Below are 23,395 nucleotides of genomic sequence, written 5' to 3'. Positions count from 1 at the left end.
ACATATTGCCACAATCTCTAACGACGTGGAACATCTTTCTGTTGTTGCATCGCTAAATTCCCTGGAGACGGGCCCAGAGAGATGTAGAAGAGGAACAAAAAGATTTATAGATTTGTTTTTAGGGGAGCTTTCTGGGGGAGGAGGCCTTTGGCATCCTTAAGTTCCACGCCACCCTAGCCCCAGTGGGTAAAGACTCCCTTTTCCGCTGGGGTGAGTCTAACCTTTGCAAATGTTTCACAAGATTCGGCCAATTCCCATCGATGTTAGAACCGTGCCCAGAAGCAATCCCTGAGATTTTAGAAGTCTGGACCTTGCACATGCGCTCTGGGTAGCTCTGGCCGCAGGGACTTTGTGCGCACGCGCAGTGACGTGAGCTCCGAGGCGCGCACGCGCAGTTGCGTGCAGAGGGCTTTGCTGGGTTAAATCCTTGCAGGCTGAAAGATTTCAAACCGCGGCGCTGCCCCGCCGGATGCTGTGGCCTCAGGAGCGTCCCTGGAGCCATAGTGCTGGACTCGGGGGGTGGCGCGGAAAGCTGAGGGGAAGGTGAGGCTTCGCTGAAGCCATCAGGCGCTCTGCGATGAAGAAGATTTTTGGCTTTGGGAGTAGAAAGGGCGTGTCGCCCTTGGCCGCGTCCACCAGCCCCGGGCGCAGCCTGGGAGAGAGGCCGCCGGGTGGTGGCAGAGGCGCCTCGCAGCGCGGGTACCACGTCCGAGACCGAGACCTGGGGAAGATCCACAGAGCGGCCAGCGTGGGCAGCGTCGCCAAAGTGAAGCAGATTCTGTTGCTCCGGATAAATGGCTTGAATGATAGAGACAAGATGAACAGGTAATAAGGCCTGCGCGGCTCCCGCGGGCGGCCCTGGGGGGAGCGCACCCCGGCCGGCTCCGCAGGTGGGCGCAGCCCTGCTGTCACCTAGGTGCTGGGCCGTCTTCCCTCCCGCGCCCGGGGCAGGTCGGTGGTGGACACCTTACCTGGGGTCTAGCGCCCAGGCCGACTTTTATGAGCAGCAAGAACAAAACTTAAGGACCCGCCCCTAATTCCTCTTACAGAGCACGTACTGACATTTTTAAGTGATTTAATTAAATAGCAATAATAGACACGAAATTAAGTATATTTAGCATTATATATTTGATGTTCACATTTTTATACCATAATGCTGTATATTATAGGCAAGTGCATAATGAGAGAAATAATTCCCATAATAGATCAACTTTTGGCCTAAAAATTCTTCAGATAAAATCCAATAACAAATATAAAACAGTGTACACCTATGTTCTTTATTGAGGGACCTCCAAAGGGAACTTTGAAGTGAAAAGATAGCTGTGGTCTTGAATAGGAAGATTCATTTTCTCAAAATGTGTGTTCTTCCTATATTTATTAATTTTACATAAACAATAAAGTATGGTTTTAAAATTTTTGAGTCACACATGCTGTCTTTATTGTTGTGGTGAAATTAGGAAAATTACTGTGTAGTTAGTAGGTAAAGCTTTGCCCTTTTAGATATCAACATGTGCTATAAATTTCCACAAGTTATTTGTCTATCAATAGCTGAGAAGACAGAAATGATTAGAACAAATTAGAAATGTCTAAACACCCAAATGTTTGTAAGAACTTTAGAACTTGATACTGGTGACATTTCATGTTTGTAGGAAAAGATGACTTACTCATAAATGGTTGCGAAATAATTGTTAAGTATTTGGAGAAAACTAGCTAGATTTTATTTCAGAAAAATAAGTTCCAGATGGAATATAGATTAAAATTTCAAATATACAAAATATGAAAATTACCAGAAGAAAACATAAATGCCTATATACAGATATATATATATATATATGTGTGTATATATATTTTTTAAGTTGACAAAGACCTCAAAAGCAAGAAAAATAGGAGGTTGAGCAATCTAAGAAAGTAATATTAAGAAGATGTACTTGCAAAATATTTACAACGTATGCACATTGGAGAAAAAGTATATCTTTATTTTACAGAGGAGACTTTGAAATCAACAAGAAAAAAAAACTCATTTAAAATTGGACAAAGTGTTTTTAGCATATGTACAAGGGAATGATGGACATAGGATAAGATATTTAGTGTCACTGGTAAGAAAAGGAGTGAAATACTATTTTCCATGCACAAAGTTTGTGAAGATGACCAGCAGTGGTACTTATACTGCTGCTTAAAGGTTAAGTTGCTTTTGACTTTTCAAATAGACAACTTGTTTATTAGTACCACATTTAAAAATTTATGTTATTTTTGCCCATTAATTCTATTTATACTAAAATATCTTTATAAAATAACTAGAGGCCTGATGCACAAAATTCATGCAAGAGTAGGCCTTCGCAGCCACGGGCGGCTGCCTGGATCCCTCCCTTGTAGCCATGGCAGCTGCAGCCCCAGCTTAGTCCGGAAGGATGTCCGCTCTAATTAGCATATTATGCCTTTATTATTATAGATTAGCTAAATTACATAAAATTTGTTTTTCTCAGCACTGCTCATAATAGCAGTGTATTAAGAAGAACTCATATAAATGGATTTTATTTCAAAATTATAGGATGGAATAATATATGACCATTGAAGGTGGTATAGATAAAAGATATATGTTGACATGCAAAGATATACTTTGGTAGTTCAGAAAGGGAGACAAAAATCACTTTGATTAGCCATACACACAGACTGATCTTATATTAGCTAAAAAAATGTGCAAAATGCGATAAAATTTATTTCTGAACATCCTTCCTATATAATAAAAGGCTAATATACAAATCGGCTGAACGGTGGCATGACTGGTTCCTATGACGCGCACTGACTACCAGGGGGCAGACCCTCAATGCAGGAGCTGTCCCCTGGTGGTCAGTGTGGGGAGTACCGCTCAGCCAGAATCCCTGAGCTGGGCTCACAGCTGGCGAGTACAGCGGCTCTGCAGCAGCGCTAAGGATGTCTCACTGCTGGTTTGGGAACGGGCCTAAGCCGTCAGTTGGACATCCCCTGAGGGCTCCTGGACTGTGAGAGGGTGCAGGCTGGGCTCACAGACCCCCCAAGTGCACGAATTTTGTGCACTGGGCCTCTAGTATATAATAAAAAACTAATATGCAAATTGTCCCCTCTACCAGGAGTTGGACCAGGTGGTGGGGTCGCCATCCAACTGCCCACAGCCCCTACCTGTATCCGGACCCACGCCCGATTGGCCCCCCAACTCTGATCGGGGTAGAGGCTGGCCGGCCAACTGCCCACAGCCCCTCCCCCTGGTTGGCCCCACCCCCAATTGGCCCCCACCCCAAGCGGGGCTGGGCCAGCTGGCCAACCCCTGTGGCCCCTCCCCCTGACCAGCCCCGCCCCCGATTGGCCCCCCCACTGCAATCAGGGGTTGGGCCAGCTGGCCAACCGCCTGTGGCCCCTCCCCCCAGCCAGCCCATCCCGATCGGGCCAGATTGGGGTGGGCCAGCTGTACCCCACCCATGCTTGAATTCGTGCATCGGGCCTCTAGTTTGTATTATAACTGAACATTTCCAGTTTAAAAAATCTGATTTTTACAATGAACAAGTATAGAAATTCTAGTAAAAGTATATTATGATTGAAATAATCCTGGGGAAGAGCAGGAATATGAATCTTACATAGATAAAAAATAATTCCTCACTTTTTTTAAAAAATGTTTTTGAGAATTGGCACCTTCTGACAACTTTTAACCTCTTCAGAAGTAAAAGGAATCTTTTTATCTGTGTTTATAGAGTATATGTATGTATCTAATTGTACACATTTTTTTACTTTATATAGATTTCTTTATTACATCCTATATAATAAAAGGGTAATATGCAAATAGACCGAACGGCAGAGCAACCGAACAACCAATCAAAGCATAATATGCTAATGATATGCTAAGGCTGCTCAACTGCTCACTATGATGTGCACTGACCACTAGGGGGCAGATGCTCCAACTGGTAGGTTAGCTTTCTGCTGAGGTCCGGTCGATCAGGACTGAGTGAGATGGGTTGGACACACCCTGGAGCCCTCCCGCGGTCCCTCCCTGGCCCGATCATGCACTGGTGGGGTCCCTCAGCCTGGCCTGTGCCCTCTCGCAATTTGGGACTGCGGGTTTCGGCCTGATCCCTGCAGGCCACCCAGAGGGACCCCACCCATGCATGAATTTGTGTACCGGGCCTCTCGTATAATATATAAGTGATTATCCTATATAATAAAAGCCTAATATGCAAATTGACTGAATGGTGGAACGACTGGTCGCTATGATGCGCACTCATCGCCAGGGGGCAGATGCTCAATGCAGTAGCTGCCCCCAGCCCACAGGCCCCAGGCCAACCAAGGTGGGTGCCAGCAAAGGCCCCCCGATTGCCCCGCTGGTTGCCCCACAGAGGGAGGCAACCGGCGGCGGCTGGGGGTGGGCCGGTGGGTGAGCGGCGCGTGCCAGCGGGGGCCCCCAATCGCCCCACCAGTCACCCCACAGATCGGCCCTGATCGCCGGACCCTACCCGTGTACGAATTTTGTTCACCGGGCCTCTAGTAAATTAATAATTTAGTTATGTTCTTATTACAATAAAACATAGCAAATATGTTACTATTACTATTGCAAAAGTATTGCTTTACTTTTAAAAGTATTATTTAAAAATATTGAACTCTCCAACTAAATTTATTCATTCTTTCAATTTATCTATTCATGAAATATAACTTGAATAGCTATCTAGCAGATATATTCTACTTAGGACCTTTTCAATCTGTCTCCCAGGCCCATTTCATTCTTAAAAATTTCATGTTGTCCAGTATGATCAAATGAGAAATTTAAAATGGAAGTATTAGGACCTAATCTTAATTGAAGCTTTTTCTTCATCCTTTCAAACCAAAGTATTTCTGAAGGTAGGAAATTGTAAAAGATAATCTTTACCTGCTCTTTTGAAAATGTATCCTAGTATTAAATACTAATATTGATCATTGGAAATATCTGATTTTCATAAATCTATAAATCTAAATATTGAATAAAATGAGCCATCCCTGTTCATTTGAATTCTGAGTTTCCTTTGGCTTTAAGTTTTTTGAAGACCAAAGTAAAAGTTACTTTAAAAAAATACTTTATTGTTTTGATATTTTAGTCCTCTTTTTCTATAATGCTTTTAAGAACTAAAAATGGTTTTAATTCTAACCGTTTGACTAGAACTGCAAAAGGTCTATTGTATTTACTATTATTTCACTTAACATAAGACACCGTGGATGGTATGATGCCCAATATACCAATAAGAATTTTTTTTAAAGTTGCTGCCAATTATAGTTGTAAGACATTCTGAATTATAAATTGCATCCCAATGTCAGAGATGTTAAAATGTGAAAAAATAAGCATATTAGAATCATTGAAATACAGTGTACTTTTAATTCTTAAAACACATCTGCAAAGTAGATATGATTTTACTTAATTGATATGTCTTTGTAAAGTTGTAGCAATAGTAATAATTATAATAATACAATCTAAAAATTATTGAGATTTTTTGTGCTAGGAACAATAGTAAACACTGCTTAGCTTTTTATTTAAGCAAACAATGGTGATCTGTGAGATCACTACTATTTTTTTAAATATATTTATATTCCTTTCAGAGATGAAGGAAGAGGGAGAGAGAAATAGAAACATCAATGATAAGAGGGAATCATTGATTGGCTGCCTCTTTCATGCCCCACACTGGGGATCAAGCCAACAACCAGGGCATATGCTCTGACCAGGAATCAAACCATGATCTTCTGGTTCATAGGTCAATGCTCAACCACTGAGCCATGCCAGCTGGGTGAGATTACTACTGTTTTTATCCCTATTTTGTTGAGGAAATTGAGGTTCAGAAAGGCCAAATGATAGATAGCTAATACATGACAGTTAAAATAGGATCAGATACAAGTTGAGCTGAATTCCCAGGTCATCCTCTCTCTGTTCAAATAGGCTGCTTCTTCATTAACAAGAACTAATAACTATTGTACTGTCTCCAGAAGAAAATTAAATAAATATTTGTTTTAAAGGCATAGAGATAACATGTAATGTCTACAATTACATGAGTAATTGTATGTTTTGAGACAGTGCGCTCTAAATTCCTAAGGAGTCCTTTCACTTTCATAGGACTGCTCTACATTTGGCCTGTGCCAATGGCCATCCAGGAGTGGTAACTCTGCTAGCAGACAGAAAATGCCTGTTGAACCTCTGTGATAATGAAAACAGGACAGCTCTGATTAAGGTATGTAGTAGCCAACTATGTCAACATGAGGTGGATTTGATTCAATTACTTAGGGTAAAAATGAATTTATCTCATTTAACTGTGTTATTGGTAAAAATTGTGGAATGTTTACTTTAAATTACTAGAATTTATAATCTACTTTTTGGTATAATACTGACAGGCCGTACAAAGCCAGGAAGAGGAATGTGTAACTATTTTACTAGACCATGGTGCTGATCCAAACATAATGGACATCGATGGCAATACTGCTCTCCACTATGCTGTCCTTGGTCAAAATATAGTTATAGTGGAAAAGCTGCTTTCATTCAAGGCAAATATTGAAGCGAGAAACAAGGTAACTTTATTTTCAAAATATTTGAAATTCTTGTTTTTACTTTAGCCAAAAGCATTTTCTTTCTCATATACATACACTGTCAGACCCTGACACCATGGAAACTACTCCAAAGCCCAGTCAGGGAGAGTTGGAGAAATGTAGTGTCCACGGAAGGAGCAAAGCTCTGTCTCCTTTCCACTCCAGAAGGAAGAACTTCCTGTTAGTGCCTGGGAGTGGGTGATAGGCTCAGAGCCCACAAAGGACTGAAGGCTTGGGGGAATGAAGTGATGGTGGGGCTGGCTCTTATGCAGGCAGGGGCTTAGGAAATGGGTGCTCTTGGGGATGGGTGGGAGGAGGAGACCTAGTACTCAGCAGGGGGAGCTGGAGGAGTGCAAGTGGGAAGGGGAAGCAGCAGTCCACAGGCCCTGAACTCTCCAGGACCCCAAGGTCCTGAAGATTGCAGAAAGAGTCAGGTCATGTCTTAACATCTAGCAAGTACACCCACTTATGCTCGTAGCCACTCTGCCAGCCACATACCACCTTGGGGTTTTCCATGTAAGCCTCATGCAGCTCCTCAGCGGGGTTGTAGTTTTACATAGGGAGTAGGTGATGGCAAAGCTGTTCACCTGCTTTTTTTTCTGGACATACATTACATATCACCACTGCATCCTTGGCAGGAATGGTCTTGGCTGACACGGGTAGGGTCAATTTTACATATTTGGAAGCTCAAGCATTCCCTGAATTGAAATGTTTTGAAATAACTTAATTGTCTAGGATTTCACTTTACATAATGACATTTCTGAAGAAGCAGTAGATATTACAGCTCTCTTTTATGCCCTTATGACAAATAATTGTGAAAACACAATTTGTTAGAGGCAAAACTCTTTTAAAAATATTTTTTTGCACCTGAGTTTTTTTCTAATTAATATAAAACAACACGAGAGCAAAATTTGCCACAGAAATAGGCATTATCTTAAGTCTCAAACATAGCAAAGCATTTTATACTATAATAGAAATTGTGCTACTGAGATGAGAATAAAGTGTTTGTGTACTGCACTAGTTCTCAACTAGAATTGTGCTGGTGAATCACAATCACCTGAGAACTTAAGTTTACAAGCCTCCGCTCTCCCCTGAAGATTTAGATCGAGTAAATCTAATAAGGCCTGGACATGTATATGCAGAAATATTTCCTTGAGATTCTGATACAATTCTTGGTTAAGAACTACTGAATGGATAAGTATAATGTATAAATTCACAGTTCTCACAAACTTAAGAAATCTCTAGAAGAATTGGAATTTGATAGGTGATACGTCCTTCAACTCTTTCCTTTTCAGGAATATTGGCCTGACTTTCAACTGGTTCTACCTCTTCTCTTGAAAAGTTATAGGGAACATTATTGGTGATATCTAATGACTTAAAGAACATCTTTTTCCTTTCAGCCATCAGTCATTCACTGGCACACAGTCTTTAGAAATTTGCTTACGGGCAGTCTGTTAAGAAGTAGAATCTGACCCTTTAAGAATTTTTTATCCTTTCTCATTCAGTCCTTAGATCAACAAATGTTTACTACAAGCAGGATTTTCCTGCAATATCGTAAGTCTTGAGCCTTCTTTTTAGTTGAAGCTGTGTGATAGATTGTCTCAATATGTCTATTAATTTCACAGAGCCCTGGCATAATCAGGATGGCAGTTTTAAACATCAAAAACCGCCCTGGCTGGTGTGGCTCAGTTGGTTGGGCATTGTCCCCTGCACCAAGAGGTTGCTGGGTCGATTCCCAATAGGAGCATATGCCTAGATTGCCGACTTGATCCCTGTAGGGGGTGTGTAGGAGGCAACCGGTGCTCTCACATTGATGTTTCTCTCCTATCCCTTTCTCTGTCTCTAAAAATCAATAAATTATTAAAAAGATATACATCAAAAACCATGAAATTAATAACAATAAAGATGAGAATGGCTTTAGTAATTTAGTTCCAGCAGTTCTATGAACTAATTGTTTATTTGTTCCACATCAACAAATCTGGGAGAAATAAATATAAATCAACTGTAGTTTTAATATGTATTAGAAACATTTTTTATAATGGATATTATCAAGCTAAATAATGATTTTTATTACATGTTTGTGTCAAAAATATTGATAAAACATGATCCAAATGAAAGGAAAGGTTTTAAATACAAATATTTGCTTCATGCATGACCATTTAAAAACACAGCAAATACAAAAACACAAGTGGGCTCATGACTAAATATAGGCCCTGGATATGTTTAGTTTACCTTCATAAGTTGACTCAACATTAAAATTTTAGAAGACTCTTGTAGAAATCTGAACTTCAAGCTTCTCTTATAGAATCAAATCTGGCATCCCATAAGCCCCCACTGCTTTTTGGTATGCTGTGCAGAGGCTGCCCCTAGCATTTGAAACATGTGTTCTCTAGTTTGCTGCCGTCCTCACCTAGATTCTTCACTTACTTGGCTCACCTACTTTGCCTCCATAAGCGCTTGAGTTTACAATTCCTATTTTATAAAAGACTTCAAGATATTCAAGATCATCTACATTAATTTATAATATATATTTTATATTAATCTCCAGGAATGGAATGGAATTTTTCAAGTTAGAATTTATAGGTTATTATTTTAAAAAACTCTTTTCCTTTATATGTCCTGTAAATAATCATATTCTCATTGGAATGTCTATACGTATCATGGTTAGAGTTGTATAGGGGATGCATATTCCAGACTATATTATATCTTTCTTCTCAGCATTGTTCCTCAGAAATACAAGTGATTTAGTAGCTTTCATTGTGCTAAAAATAATTTATATAGATCAGTGTTAAACTTTTCATTGAAAAGCCATTATATTTTTGCTTCTGATTTATATTTTGCCTCAAATATAAAATACTTTAAAGTACAATTAAAATGAAATCAGGATTAAAATTTTTAAAAAAGTATATATTCTACTCTGGCCAGTATGGCTCAGTTGGTTGGTCATCCTCCCATGCACTGAAGGGTTGCCAGTTCGATTCTTGGTCAGGGCACATGCCCGGGATGTGGGCTTGATCCCTGGTAGGGACATGCAGGAAGCAGCAGATTGCTGTTCTGCTCTCACATAGATGTTTCTCTCTCTCCCTCTCCCTTTCTCTTTCTGAAATCAATAAAAACATGGGAGGGGGTGGGGGAAGCAAAGCATGCCATTAAGGGGATTAGGAGTGAACTACTGAGCATAGAAAACAGAGCCTCTTTCTTCTTACCCCTGTGCTGTCACTGGCTGCTCCTTCCCTTTAGAATACCCTCCACTCCCTTCTTCAAAAGATTCACTACAATATCCCAAGATTATCAACATAATTGAGAATATAGTTTTGTATTGAGCTTTCTAACAGCTAAAATAAAAAGCTATCCTGTCATAAAAGAAGAAAACCATGGACCACTAAGTAATAAGCAATCAGAGTTCATTTGAAGCCTATTAATTTAGTCAATTTTTTTAGAGACCCTTTTGGAGCAGGAGTGACTGATGTTGACATCTGGGATCCTGATAGCATTTGTAGAAGAGAATCAACTGTGTGTAACCTGGAGAAAACCTTCACCTTTGTTGAAAAGTTCTCAAAACTGTATACCTGAAACCCTCTAATTTTTCAAATGTTAATGTTTGTGACAGAAAACTATTGTCAAATCAGGATTAAGCGAAGTTAAACATTTTTAGTACTAGGCATACAGTGTATAGTTTTGTAATATTTCTTAAACACATGATCTTTCTGGATCCTTTTTCTATTGGGGTAAAGTACTGAACTTCTGGTAAACTACATATTCTTTGAAATATAATTTAAGAAACACTACTCTAGAGCTAATCATTTAGGTTATTTATTCAGTAAAAATACTTAAAGCATTTACTACTATGTTTTATAGTATGGAGACATAGAGATCAAAAAATAGCCTCAGCCCTCAAGAAGCTCTTGGTTTAGATGGGGAGCAATAAAATAATGACACTATAGCACGATAGATTATGTGATAGGAACAGTTTTAGAGAATGGTGTTGCAGTTAATCTTTTGAAGGAGGGAGTGGAGGGCATTTTAAAGAGAAGGAGCAGCCAGTAACAGCACAGGGGTGAGAAGGAAGGGGTTACTTTTTATTTACTTTCTGTATTATACTAGAGGCCTGGTGCATGAAATTCGTGCTCAGGTGCGGTCCCTAGGCCTGCTCGGTGATCAAAGCGCGAGTGTCTGGCATGGAAGGGCAGGTCCCAGCTGACCTCTGGGCCCTGAGCAGCACCCGGGCCCCCGTACACCCCCTCTGCCTGAGTCACAGCACCTGAGTCCCCACGCGGAGATGTGGTGAGCGTGGCCAGACGCCGCGGGCCGAGGCATAGTGTGAGCCTCTGGGCTGCCCAGTGGCGCCACACGGAAGCCAGATGGGCAGCGTGTTCTCTCCCAGCCATCCTCACAGACCGGCTCCTGCGCGAACCCACGGGGAGCCAGACTGGCCCCTGCAGTCCCAGCAGCTGTGGCCTAGCTCACCCAGAAGAGGCCACGCGGGTGTGGGGCAGGCTCCTCGCGGGCTCCCGGCACCTGAGCACGGGGGGCTTCCCCGGTGCACGAGCCCTGGCATCCCGGGAGAGGGTAGCAGGGTTAGTGAGAGCAAGCTTGGTGGACACCCTGCATTCTCACTGTACTTTCGTCCCCGTCACCCCCACCCTCAGGTAGCTGGTGAGAGGTTGCAGCACATCGCCAACGCCTGCCATGTTCTGCGCCGACCCTGGCGGTTGAACTCCTAGTCTCCCAAACGACTACCCAAGAGGACAATTTGCATATTAGGCTTTTATTATATAGGATAGGATGTTTAAGTCCAGAGGATCTTTTATAAGTTTTAAAATTCAGTTTGGATATATGTAATTTTATAAATTATAAATTGTTTTTGCTGCTTTACAGGAAGACCTCACACCACTTTCACTTGCTCAAAGTGAAAATAAAGAGCAAATGGTGGAATTTTTAGTAAATAGAGGTGCAAGAATACGCACAGTCGATCAGATGGAAAGGTACAGTTCATTTTTATAAAACCTTAGTACTGTTCTAGAGTGGTCATAATCACTCAAGTCAGAAATTAAGTTAATAAGAAGAGGATTAATTTATCTTTATATAGTGAACAATATCAACACATCAGTTAGGTAGAAAAGCAATTATTCTGACTACTGGGCAACTGGAAAAACAAATGATTCATATTCATTTATAATATTAACTGATGTCATTTGTAATATGATTTTTTGAGTCATATGGTCTTACATTAAATAGAGGGGCTTATTATTAATTTTATAGTATATGGACTCTTAGTTTACTTTATGATACAACCAGAGGCCCAGTGCACAAAATTTGTGCACGGTTAGGGTACCTAGTGGCTGCCGGCTGCTGGTGGGGCTTCCCTTCCCTGGCTGCCAGCTGCCGGCCAGAGCCTTCCTTCATTCCGCGCCACCCCTGGTGGTCAGTGCATGTCATAGCAAGTGATCGAACTCCCAGTTGGTTGAATTCCCGAGGGGACACTGCATATTAGGCTTTTATATATATAGATAGTGGACTTAGTCTCTCTTGCAGTTTTTTTTAACCTTTTTATTTGGTTATCCCTAAGTGACTATGAATTACTGCTACCAGACACTGTGGGCTCATCAGTTTTTATCCTTTTTCATTTCTGGTATATTTTGATGTTTTTATTTTTAATTGGTATTTAATTACTTATCATCAAATATGTTCCCTGATATAAAATGGAGAATAATACTATATACTAGGGTGATTGTGTATGAGATTATCTAGCATTTAATTTAGTGTCTAGCACAGGGGTGGGCAAACTTTTTGACTCGAGGGCCACAATGGGTTCTTAAACTGGACCGGAGGGCCGGAACAAAAGCATGGATGGAGTGTTTGTGTGAACTAATATAAATTCAAAGTAAACATCATTACATAAAAGGGTACGGTCTTTTTTTTTTTTTTTAGTCTTATTCATTTCAAACGGGCTGGATCCGGCCCGCGGGCCGTAGTTTACCCACGGCTGGTCTAGCACCTGCTTATCAACATCATTAATTCTACATATGACTATTATTGTTATAATTATTATTAACATTGTTGTTTTAAGCCTGCCGAATAGCTTTACTATCCTGACTTCTAGCTCACTTTGAAATACAATATATCAGACTAAGGATGAAACAGGAAATTCTTCATTTAAATCTTCACCTACTTCAGATTAGTGACCTCCACATAGTTTCTTATCTGTTTGAGGATTTTAAATTAGCAACTTCTACTATGCAGTACCCAAGTAGGACAAGAGGCTTCCTTTTTGTCCTTTTATTTTAGCCTTGGAGGTAATTTACAAAGGTGAACACTTCAGCAAGGAAATGATCAATTCTAGATAGACAACAGGGTATTGACTTAGTAAGTATATCAAATTAGCTGTTTAAATAACATAATTGAAGTTCCTGAGGGCAAAGTGATCTCTGTGTTATATATACAATACGCATGCTTGCTGTAAATGATGAGCCAGAAAAAATAGTCAGGCTTCTCTTTCAGCAAGGTACTGATGTCTTTTCTCAGGATAACTGTGGGTGGCCTGCAGAGGAATATGCTTTTGTTGTGGTTTTAATTTGTAAATGTTTAAATTAAAATGCTAGTAATCACTAAACTGAGGTTTAAAATAAGTTCACTGTTACTTTTTACATAACAGGTGAGATTTCATAGTTTGGTTCAGGCAGTTTGGGAATGGCAGTGAGTTAGTCTATGACTCAGTGGTCGGCAAACTCATTAGTCAACAGAGCCAAATATCAACAGTACTTCTTCAAAATAGACTCACTCAGGCCGAAAACCGACTGCTGCGCAGGGGCCACGAAGTTTCAATCGCACTGTACGTGCGCGCCCACACGTGGTATTTTGTGGAAGAGCCACACTCAAGGGCCCAAAGAGCCGCATGTGGCTCGCGAGCCGCAGTTTGCCAACCCTGGGTCTATGTCATCAGCCAGAAACCTAGCAAAAGGTTCGCCTAGTTAGAAATAGCAATGGGCCAGATTCTTTATCTCAGAACTTGTAAGACCTTTATCTTTAGGCTTCCTAACATTATTTATTTCATTCCATGTAGAACTCTTATGCTTGGAGTACAAATAACTGATTTTTCTAACTAGTTATTTGGGGTCTTAAAGTATTCACTTTAGCAGAAAAATCTGTATTTTCTGGGGGCCATCTCCTATATTTCCCCTGTGAATTTTTTAAGAACCTAAAGGATTACCTAAGTCCAAGGGAGACAGTCTTCTTTCACAAGTCAGATGGAGGTAAAAAAGCAGAGTCTAATCTTTCTGTTGTTTCTATTGATTCTATTGCTACATACAGAGTTGCTATTGAAACTGTTTCTGTAGTCATGATTGACCTTTGCTCCCAGGTCGCCATTGCTGATCCAGATTCCTGAGTTTTCATGTTGATTCGCACTTGCACTTGAAAGTTACAGCTTTTTTCAGTTTACATATAGATGCTTGTATGCTCAGTCACTATTCCAATTACCAGCACCCTGTTCTGGAAGCTGGGCCTCCTAGTTTAGCCACCCACAGCCTACCCCTCCGCCCCACACACACACTGGGAAGCCTATGTGGAGCTCACTTCTTAGCCCAGACCTTTGTGGATGAGTCATCCTTTGAATTTCCTGTTTGTTTTTTGCTAGGAACCATTCTAAGCTGTCAGAGAGGTTCAAATAATCCTGCAGGAAAAGACCAGACTTTCCTTTCTCCTTTGTTACCAGATCTGTACCCCAAGGTACTTTATATCTGTAGCATCTTTGTTTAGATAGTGGAAAGTCCCATATCGCCTTTCCCAGAGTAGTAGGCACCAACTTGCCTGAGGTTCCATAATTGAGGTTGGTCCCTCAAGCGATCTCTTTGCTATAACAATGAAACTTTCCCAAGTAAATTGAATTTACCTCAAGTTTCAAAGTATTTTAAATTGTGCCTCAGATGGAAGCCAGTCAACAGAAAGCTATTGAATCAAAAGTTATTGATCCTTAGAATTGCTAATGTCCCTTCCATGACTCATCAGTATCCACATGTAGGATTATATCTTCCAAGCCAATTGGGGGTGGACAGGGAGATTAAGCATCATTCTCATAAAGATCTGCTGGTTTACAGTTTGAGTAGGTAGAGAAGGGATAGTAGTAGTCCAGGCCAAGTTCTGACTTATATTAGTGTTCTGCATTTGCTATAAAGATAGGGTAACATTTTGTTATGGGACTTCATGAGGTAATCCTATCTAATAATAGACAAACATTGTAATTGACCTTACCTTCGCTACACCTCCCATTGGCTAATCAGAGCGATATGAAAATTAACTGCCAACAAAGATGGCGGTTAATTTGCATACATAGGCACGAAACAGCGGAGCGAAGACTGAAGGCGGCTCCGGCCAGAGCGAAGGCCTGGGTCCCGGGTGCTGGAGGAAAACCGGTGCCGGCAGCCTGGGGAAGGGAAGGCCTATTGCACGAATCTTTTCGTGCAACAGGCCTCTAGTATATTTATAAATAAACTTAGTTGCAAAATTATAGAATAGCTGAGATACCCTGAATTATAAACCACAAAGAAAGAACAGCTAATAACCAAAATTAATAATTTCTGAAAACTAACATTTGAATGTTACAAACTATGAAAAACCAACTTTGGGGTTTATTTGGGATTCCAAAATAGTTTCAACAAATAAAGTTCATGAACAGATTTTCTTTTGTCTTACTGTTTCTCTGAGCATCACTTTTTGCTATGTTATCTCATTTAATCATCCTAACAACCTTATAAAATAAGGCAGTAAGATTTTTATTTTGTAGAGGACTTTGAGCCAAAGAAAAGTGACTTGTTTGAGAATAAATAGCTGTTCATTGTAGAACTAGGATGTCTGAGTTCAAGACACTTGCCATTATGTCAAGCTAACTCTAATTAACTGAACGATATGTAGTGCCCTCAAATCATGGCTGTTTCACGTTACTTTTTAAAATTACATGCTTAATAAAAAGTTTATAGAACTTAACAAATTTGAAGTGTATGGTATAAAATTAAAGTTTTAATATTAACTTTGATGTTATTTGAAATATTCTAAGAATATATTTGGAAAAAATTTTTATGTTAGTATTAAGATAGTAATATTATTTATCACCATTTTTTTTTATACACAGCAATCAACAAGTAACTTCTGAATATAAAGAAGAAAGGAGAACTAAAAAGTCTTCTGAAAGTAGCAAAAGTTTTGGTAAGACTTCTAATAGTGAATTATTCTTGGTGGTCCTACCATAGATAAAGTAAGAGCAAGGAAATTTTGATAATGAAAGAGCAGTGAAAAAAAAACCCACAAAAAAAACACAATGTAGCCCTAACCGGTTTGGCTCAGTGGATAGAGTGTCAGCCTGCGGACTCAAGGGTCCCAGGTTCGATTCCGGTCAAGGGCATGTACCTTGGTTGTGGGCACATCCCCAGTAGGGAGTGTGCAGGAGGCAGCTGATCGATGTTTCTCTCTCATCGATGTTTCTAACTCTCTATCCCTCTCCCTTCCTCTCTGTAAAAAAATCAATAAAATATATTAAAAAAAAACAAAAAACACAATGTATAAATTGTATGCATAGTTTTTTTTCTTAATTTCTTTAAAATAGTTTAGTATTCATAATTATTTAAAAAGTAATTGTAGGTAATTTAAAAAATCTGGGGCAATATTGTCTGAAAAGAAATTCATTTATTTAGTCATTACCCCTAAAATTCCATATGATGTCTTTATGTAAAAAAGAAAAAAGATTTTAAAGTTAGGATGTTGTATAGTTCCTCTATAAACACATTATAACAAATTGGACTTGTTATAAAAATGAATCTTTTGTTTATTTTTTTATTATTATACTAGAGGCCTGGTGCACGAAATTTATGCACGGGGCGTGGGGGTGGGGATGTGTGTCCCTCAGCCCAGCCTGCACCCTCTCTAATCTCGGACATCCCTCTCACAATCCAGGACTGCTGGCTCCCAACCGCTCGCCGGCTGCCAGCCTGATTGCCCCTAACCACTCCCCTGCCAGCCTGATCAACGCCAACTGCTCCCTTGCCAGCCTGATTGCCCCTAACTGCCCACCCCTGCCAGCCTAGTCGCCCCTAACTGCCCTCCCCTGCCAGCCTAGTCGCCCCTAACTGCCCTCCCCTGCCAGCCTAGTTGCTCCTAACTGCCCTCCCCTGCTGGCCATCTTTGACTACATGGGGGCTGCCATCTTGTGTGTTGGAGTGATGGCCAATTTGCATATTACTCTTTATTATATAGGATTTTTAAATCCTCACCAAGGATATTTTTTCCATTGATCTTTTGAGAGTGGAAGGGAAAGAAGTGGGGGGGGGGGGGAGAGAGAGAGACATCAAGAAAAATCAATGTGAGAGACACACATTGACTGGTTGCCTCCTACACATGCCCCAACTAGGGCCTGGGATTGAATCTGCAACCAGGGTATGCACCCTTGACTGGGAATCGAACCCACGACTCTTCTGTGGGCCTACGCTCTAATCACCGAGCAAAACTGGCCAGGGTGATCTTTTGTTTATTTTTTACAGCAAATGGATTACATTTAGTAAATGAATCCTTTTTATTACATAGTGATTTGTTTCAATAAAAAAAGTTACCAAAACTAGGAGCTTAATACTTTCCTGGTACCACAAACAAATGGCAAACAATAAGAACTATATTTGTCCAGTGTGCTGCAATCCCAATGAAATTGTTTTTTTAGAGATATTTACAATATAGTACAGAAGTCAGAAAGACAATGCCTTGTTGAGAAGCATAGGTTATTTTACATATCGTTATACCAACAAGGTCTCACTATTATCAGCTTCATTCTTCAGAAGTCAAAACAGAATGAGATACGTTGTCTTCATTAGAAGAAGATGTTTCCTTCTGTTTGTTGCATAATTGCTGTGACACTAATTTCTTTAGAACAAGATGCTCTGAAGCCATTGGTCAAAAAAATAATCATAATAAATATTCAAATAGCCCAACTCAGGACTCAACAAATTATAATAAAAGTACAAAAATATCCTATATAATAAAAGGGTAATATGCAAATAGACCAAACGGCAGAACAACTGAACAACCAATCAAAGTGTAATATGCTAATGATATGCTAAGGCTGTTCAACTGCTCGCTATGACGTGCACTGATAACCAGGGGGCAGACAGTCGACTGGTCACCAGTCACTATGATGTGCACTGACCACCAGGGGGCAGATGCTCCAACCGGTAGGTTAGCTTGCTGCTGGGGTCCAGCCAATCAGGACTGAGCGAGATGGGCTGGACATGCCCTGGAACCCTCCTGTGGTCCCTCCCCGGCCGATCGTGGACTGGTGGGGTCCCTCAGCCTGGCCTGCCCCCTCTCACAATCCGGGACCCCTTGGGGGATGTTGGTGAGCTGGTTTCAGCCTGATCCCTCAGGCCACTCCTTTTGGGAGGGCGCCAGACTCAGGGTTCATGGCTGTTGAGCGCTGCTGCGATGGTGTGAGCCTCTCCCGATTGGGACTGATTGGGTGCAAGCCTGCGGCAGGCACAGTGGGGCCAGGATGAATGGGAGCGGCAGGTAGGAGCTGCAGGTGGCATTGGACTGCGGGTTTTGGCCCAATTCCTGCAGGGCACCCCGAGGGACCCCAACCTTGCACGAATTCGTGCAACTGTCCTCTAATTTCACAATAACAAAAATGCTACTGTGCTACTCATATGTGGCACCTAGTTCATTGTGCAATCTGAACTATATAAGGACCACTTGGATTTAGTAGACCTTTATCAAAGAACTTGTGTAGGTTGAATTTGTAAGTTATAGGAAACAATGATGAAATAGAGTTTTGACCTTTAAGGTGCTTGTCATATCACAGACCTGGACCTGGTTTATATCTGTGGTTTTTTTAAAACAGAATTTTCAAAGAAAATTTCAAAATTCATTTATTAATTTGTTTGCTTAATTGTTTGCTATTTAATTCTCAATTGTCTTTTAGGCACTAAGTATTATTCTGATGTTACAGAATTCAAACATTTTAAAAATACTGTCCCTACCCTCTAAGAGGTTGTTGCAATTTTTATTATTTGCTGTACTTTATTCAGTGCTTACTAGGTGCCAGCACCCACTGGGAGCACACTTTAAGTGTATAATGGGGTGCCAGACACTTTAAGTGTATAATGGGGAGTTAAGTTTTCAAAAAGTGGATAGAATTTTCCTTGGACTAGCATCAGTCCATTATGAAGTTTTCACCTATCCATGCTGAAATAAAAAAATCAGGAAGCTCAATATTTAATTTAAAATGTGGTCTTTTTCTAGGCCTATATGTTTTTTATTTGTTTTGCTTAAAAAATCTTATTTATTTAAGAAATAGCAACAATAATTGGTAGTGTTTTGTTCCTCCCCCCACCTCCCCTAGAAAGCCATCTGTTAAGAGCCCATGTTTGACTGGGGCAAAGGAAGTGGTAAAATAAAGCAGAGACAGAAAATAGGAACAGTTAATATGACTTAGTGTTGATTGAATGAAAAAAGTTAATGGGGAGAGAGAAATCGATATGATTCATAGGTTTCCAGGTTGTGCACTGGCATTTAAATTGGACATGAAGAACAGGACTTTATCACATGAACAGGGAAGAGCAACAGGTCAACAGGAAAGATCAGCTTTTTTTCCATACATGTTTAGTTTGATAGAATATCCATGGATAACTCATCCTACATTTTGGATGTAATTTCTTTGACTTTTTGATTTGTCCATATCAACAGCTGCCTTTAATAGGTGAGCTATGTTTTTAGTTTAACAAGAAAATAAGAAAAAATTAGGAACAAATAAAAAGGACTCTATAATTACTACTACACAATTATACTGTATATGTTAATTATTGTTTTTCTGTAGTTATCCCACTTATTTGATTGATTCACAACTATTATAAAAAGAAATTAAACCATGCTTAGTTGGAGAAAATTGGCAGTGTCATGTTTTTATTTTCTTTACAGAAAGTTTCATACCATAGAATATGTGGTCAATCATTAGAATTCTTTATTTTTTATTCTGATTAAAATAGGATTATTGCTTGTTTCACATTATTTTCTGACATCATTGTTTCATTTGTTCCTTTCATGCCTTTATTCAAATGGATATAGATCTACAGGAATCTCTAAAACAAGTATCAAGAAAAACTAATTTAAGGACAGGTATTCTGTGAAATAACTTTCTGACTGTCATCATGTATCACACATCAGCCTAAATAGTTACTCATTATTATCACCCAAAGTCCATAGTTTACATCAAGGTTCACTCTTGGTGGTATACATTGTATGGGTTTTGACAAATGTGTGATGACACATATCCCACATTACAGGATTATGTAGAATCATCTCACTTCCCTAAAAATCCTCTGTTCTGTGCTTATTCATCCTTCCCTTCTCCCTAAACCATGGAAACCACTGATCTTTTTACTATCTCCTTAATTTTGCCTTTTCCTCAATGTTATATAGTTGGAATCATACAGAGGATATCTTTTTGAATGTTTAAAAAATTTAAATTTCAAGGTAATTGAACATAGTTATCCAAGATGTTCTTTGACCTTTGTGGTTTGTTGTTGTTATTGTTCATCAGCATAGGATCTCATGACATATGCCATATGAGCTCAAAAAGCATGATTTCTACAGGCATTTGCCATATAATGGGGAGGGTTGAGAAAAATGACCTCATGCACTACTGCAGAGCACTAACAGTTTGGACCACCCTGCTCTGTGAAGTAGTTCTAGGTGGACTCTATCAATGGAAGGAGATGATCTCAAGGGGTTATACTTTATACAACTGGAATCACTGTCTTCCATATGTATCTTGCAATTGGAAATAGGGCCAGAAAGAGTCTGTTTCCTATGTTTTGCTGTGCTGCAAAATATAGTGCCTAGCAACCAAGCTTTTTTGTGATAGTGTTTCATCCTGAAATGGCTAGTCTTCACCGAAGAGCTGGAAAAGTTGTATTGTGTCACAGCAAAATAAGTACACTCTCTTCTAACTGCTCTTAATGGAAGGAGTCGAGAAAAATCATGCTATTTAAGTTTGACATTGTTAGTTTATGATACTGATTCTGCTAATGATACCATTTTCTGTCAATCTGATGGGGTTTGATAAAGATTATGATAATTGTAGATAGCAGTTTACTTGTAGGTGTCAAATTATGATAGATCCCGTTCTCTTTTTTTTTTCTTGCATTTGATATATAAAGGAGAGGAAATAATGTATTAATGGCCTACCAATAGTATCATTGATGTTCACTCTAGTATAGTCTTCAGGTGTGATTCCAACAAGGTCTCACAGGAATCAGTCTGGTACTTTCAAAGTCCTGTATTTTTCTGTTGTTGTTTTTAAATGTATTTTATTTTTTCTTTAATAGCAGATGAGAGCTCTGAAGAAGACTCTTTAAGGAGGTAGGATTTTTAAAAATTATATATTAACTAAGGGAATACAGTGAAAAGCAGCTAACATTTCTGGAGTGTTCTACCCTGGGCTAGACACTATATTATGTAATTAACATGTGTTATATAGTCATCACAATAGCTTTGCAAAGTAGCTGTGCTATTGTAGCCTACTTTTTATTAATGAGGCAACTGTGGTTCAGGGAGGTTGATTAATTGACCCATGATTCCATAGTTAGCAAATGGCTGACCCATGATTTGACTATCAACCTACTTGGCTCCCAAATTATTCTGTTGTCCCTCAACAAACACTAATAAGTTCCTCTGTAGCCCTGGCATCGAGATACAGAAAGTAAATCTAATTGTGTTAACTCAATTTCTGGCAACTCAGAAAGTAAAATCTAATCGTGTTAACTCTGATTTAGAGTTTTCCTAAGATACTCAATTAGTCCAAGCATTTGTGTTACTATACTTGGCAATTGCAGTGTTAAATAGTACCTCCTTTTACCCATCAAAGATTTTATGGCACATCTCAGTTAGCTATGGCCAGACCAAAGGTTTTATCTATGGAAGCCCTAATCAGGCAAGTGTTTTTAAGTATAATGGTATCTGTTCTTCTTGAAATGAATTATTTCTCTGTAAGTGAAGAATATCTATGTATGGACCATGTTACTATGTCAATTGTATTCACCATCTATTAAGAGGATATTTCTAATTGATTTCTCTACTCATTGACTTCCTAGTCTGGCTTTCCCTTCAGACTACTAACTTTGCCTAGTTGTATGAAGTTTTTTCCTAGAGTCCTTTTTTTTAATGACTTTTTTTGCTTTTTTATTTTCTTCTCTGCTGTTCTTGGTGTTTTTCTCATGTTATTTTTTTCCACTTCTGTCAGCTATGTGTTCTCCATTTTTCTATAGGCAGAATCAAAAGCACATAGAATTTCAAGAGTTTAAGGAATCTTAGCAATTAATTAATCAAAACACCCTTTAGTACTTCAACCTGTTTTTAACATCCTGGCCAACTGGTTACTTGCAGGAAGAATTTGAAACTCAAAGAAATTAAAATGACTTATTTGTATATGGTTAAGTGGTGGACATGAGATGTAAATTCAGGTTTCAAGTTTAGTACTCTTTTTTATCATCCTGTAGGTGAGTGTTTTAATAATAGAAAAGTAGGGCGTGTGTTTAGTGAATGCAGTGGAGGAAGATAAGAATGAAATTAACAGGTAAATCCAAGTTTCAAGAGGAACAGCATTGGGTTGGGATAGGAATGTGGATTTTAGAAAAGAGATGAGAGATCAGATAAGGGAAAAAATATCAGAATATTGGGGTTTATGACAAGTTAAAGATAGGTTACAGCAAGGAAGACCAGATGATGTTAGGAGTTGTATAGAAAGGCAGATTAAAATAAAGGATTCAAAGAACTTACATACTTACATGCCTAGCCCATGGACACGGGCAATAGAATACAGTAGTGAAAACCTGGAAGCGGGAGGAGGTAGAGGATGGGAGGAGGAGGAGGGGAAAAAGGGAGATATCTATAATACTAACAATAAAAGTATATTTAAAAAATAAAATAAAGGGTTCAAGGGAGTCTTGAAGAAGTTGCTGGTCTTTTGTTTCTTTAATTGGAGGAACTATCAAAAGTCACTGTTTCTGAAGAAAGGTATTAAAATCATTTGAGCCACTGGAAAGATTCTTTTTATTGCAAACAGGACTGGTATCATCTACCTGAATTCTGACTTACAGAGTGGGGCTTAGGTCCCCTTGAGTCCTGGGAGACTGGAGATGCTGAACTGCATAGACCTATGTCCCAAGGCAGGTGTCTTCTCACCTCTACTTCCTTTCCCAGTTAGCTGGTGTGCTTCCCATGTGCAGGCAGGGTTGGGCAGAAGGACTGGCTGTCAATCATTAGTGGAGTTGGGCAGTAGGTGACACACCTATGTTATGAGTGGATCATTGCGACTCCATTTAGTTTGTTTTCCAGGAGCAGGGAATTAGAGAGCTCCAAATCTTGGTCATTTGAGCCCATCCTTGTTTCAGGAGTCTGTGCCTTCAGAGGCTGACGATTTAAAGGTTGGAGACTGCCATGGAGCCTATGGAAGAGTAGAAGAGTGATCTGAGAGTGGGAAGGCTAACAAATACGTCTTTTCTTCAACATTTGGACATTTAACTTTTAAACATTTCAAGGAACTCCCTGTATTGTTTTAGGTGGTTTTCATCCTAAAGAACCAAGACTGCCATTTTTGACTGCTATAGATTAGTCTTTGAACCAAGGACAGACAATGGAGAAGAAAGTGTAATTTCCACATTGATTTAGGTCATCAGATTTTTTTAACTTATGTCAGCCATTATTGGATTTTCAATTCAGACTTCAGGACTTTTGGTGAAAACAAATTAACTTCAGGCTTTGCCAGTAATTGGCTGTCACCCTTTTTTATGGGAACTTA

The 23,395-nt window shown here is 39.6% G+C and overlaps 1 protein-coding gene across 8 annotated transcripts in view; it reads left to right on the top strand.

Annotated features, from left to right (window-relative positions):
• Window positions 1-421: 421 nt before the first annotated feature.
• Window positions 422-23,395, top strand: part of LOC102422911 (ankyrin repeat domain-containing protein 26) — a 106,600-nt gene continuing 83,626 nt past the window's right edge. For 7 of the 8 annotated variants that reach the window (XM_023761971.1, XM_023761970.1, XM_023761968.1 and 4 more), the window contains exons 1-6: window positions 422-825; window positions 6,098-6,212; window positions 6,373-6,546; window positions 11,443-11,549; window positions 15,692-15,765; window positions 20,925-20,958. In XM_023761971.1, the coding sequence (XP_023617739.1) occupies window positions 578-825; window positions 6,098-6,212; window positions 6,373-6,546; window positions 11,443-11,549; window positions 15,692-15,765; window positions 20,925-20,958 (752 nt within the window). In that variant the 5' untranslated portion in view covers window positions 422-577. The remainder of the gene's footprint in view (window positions 826-6,097; window positions 6,213-6,372; window positions 6,547-11,442; window positions 11,550-15,691; window positions 15,766-20,924; window positions 20,959-23,395) is intronic. The other variant, XM_014463861.2, reaches the window with a different exon arrangement.

Source organism: Myotis lucifugus, unplaced genomic scaffold (assembly GCF_000147115.1).
Source record: "Myotis lucifugus unplaced genomic scaffold, Myoluc2.0 scaffold_223, whole genome shotgun sequence".
NCBI lineage: Eukaryota > Metazoa > Chordata > Mammalia > Chiroptera > Vespertilionidae > Myotis > Myotis lucifugus.
Note: the sequence above shows the minus strand (reverse complement) of the source record. Positions and strands in the feature narration are given on the sequence as shown.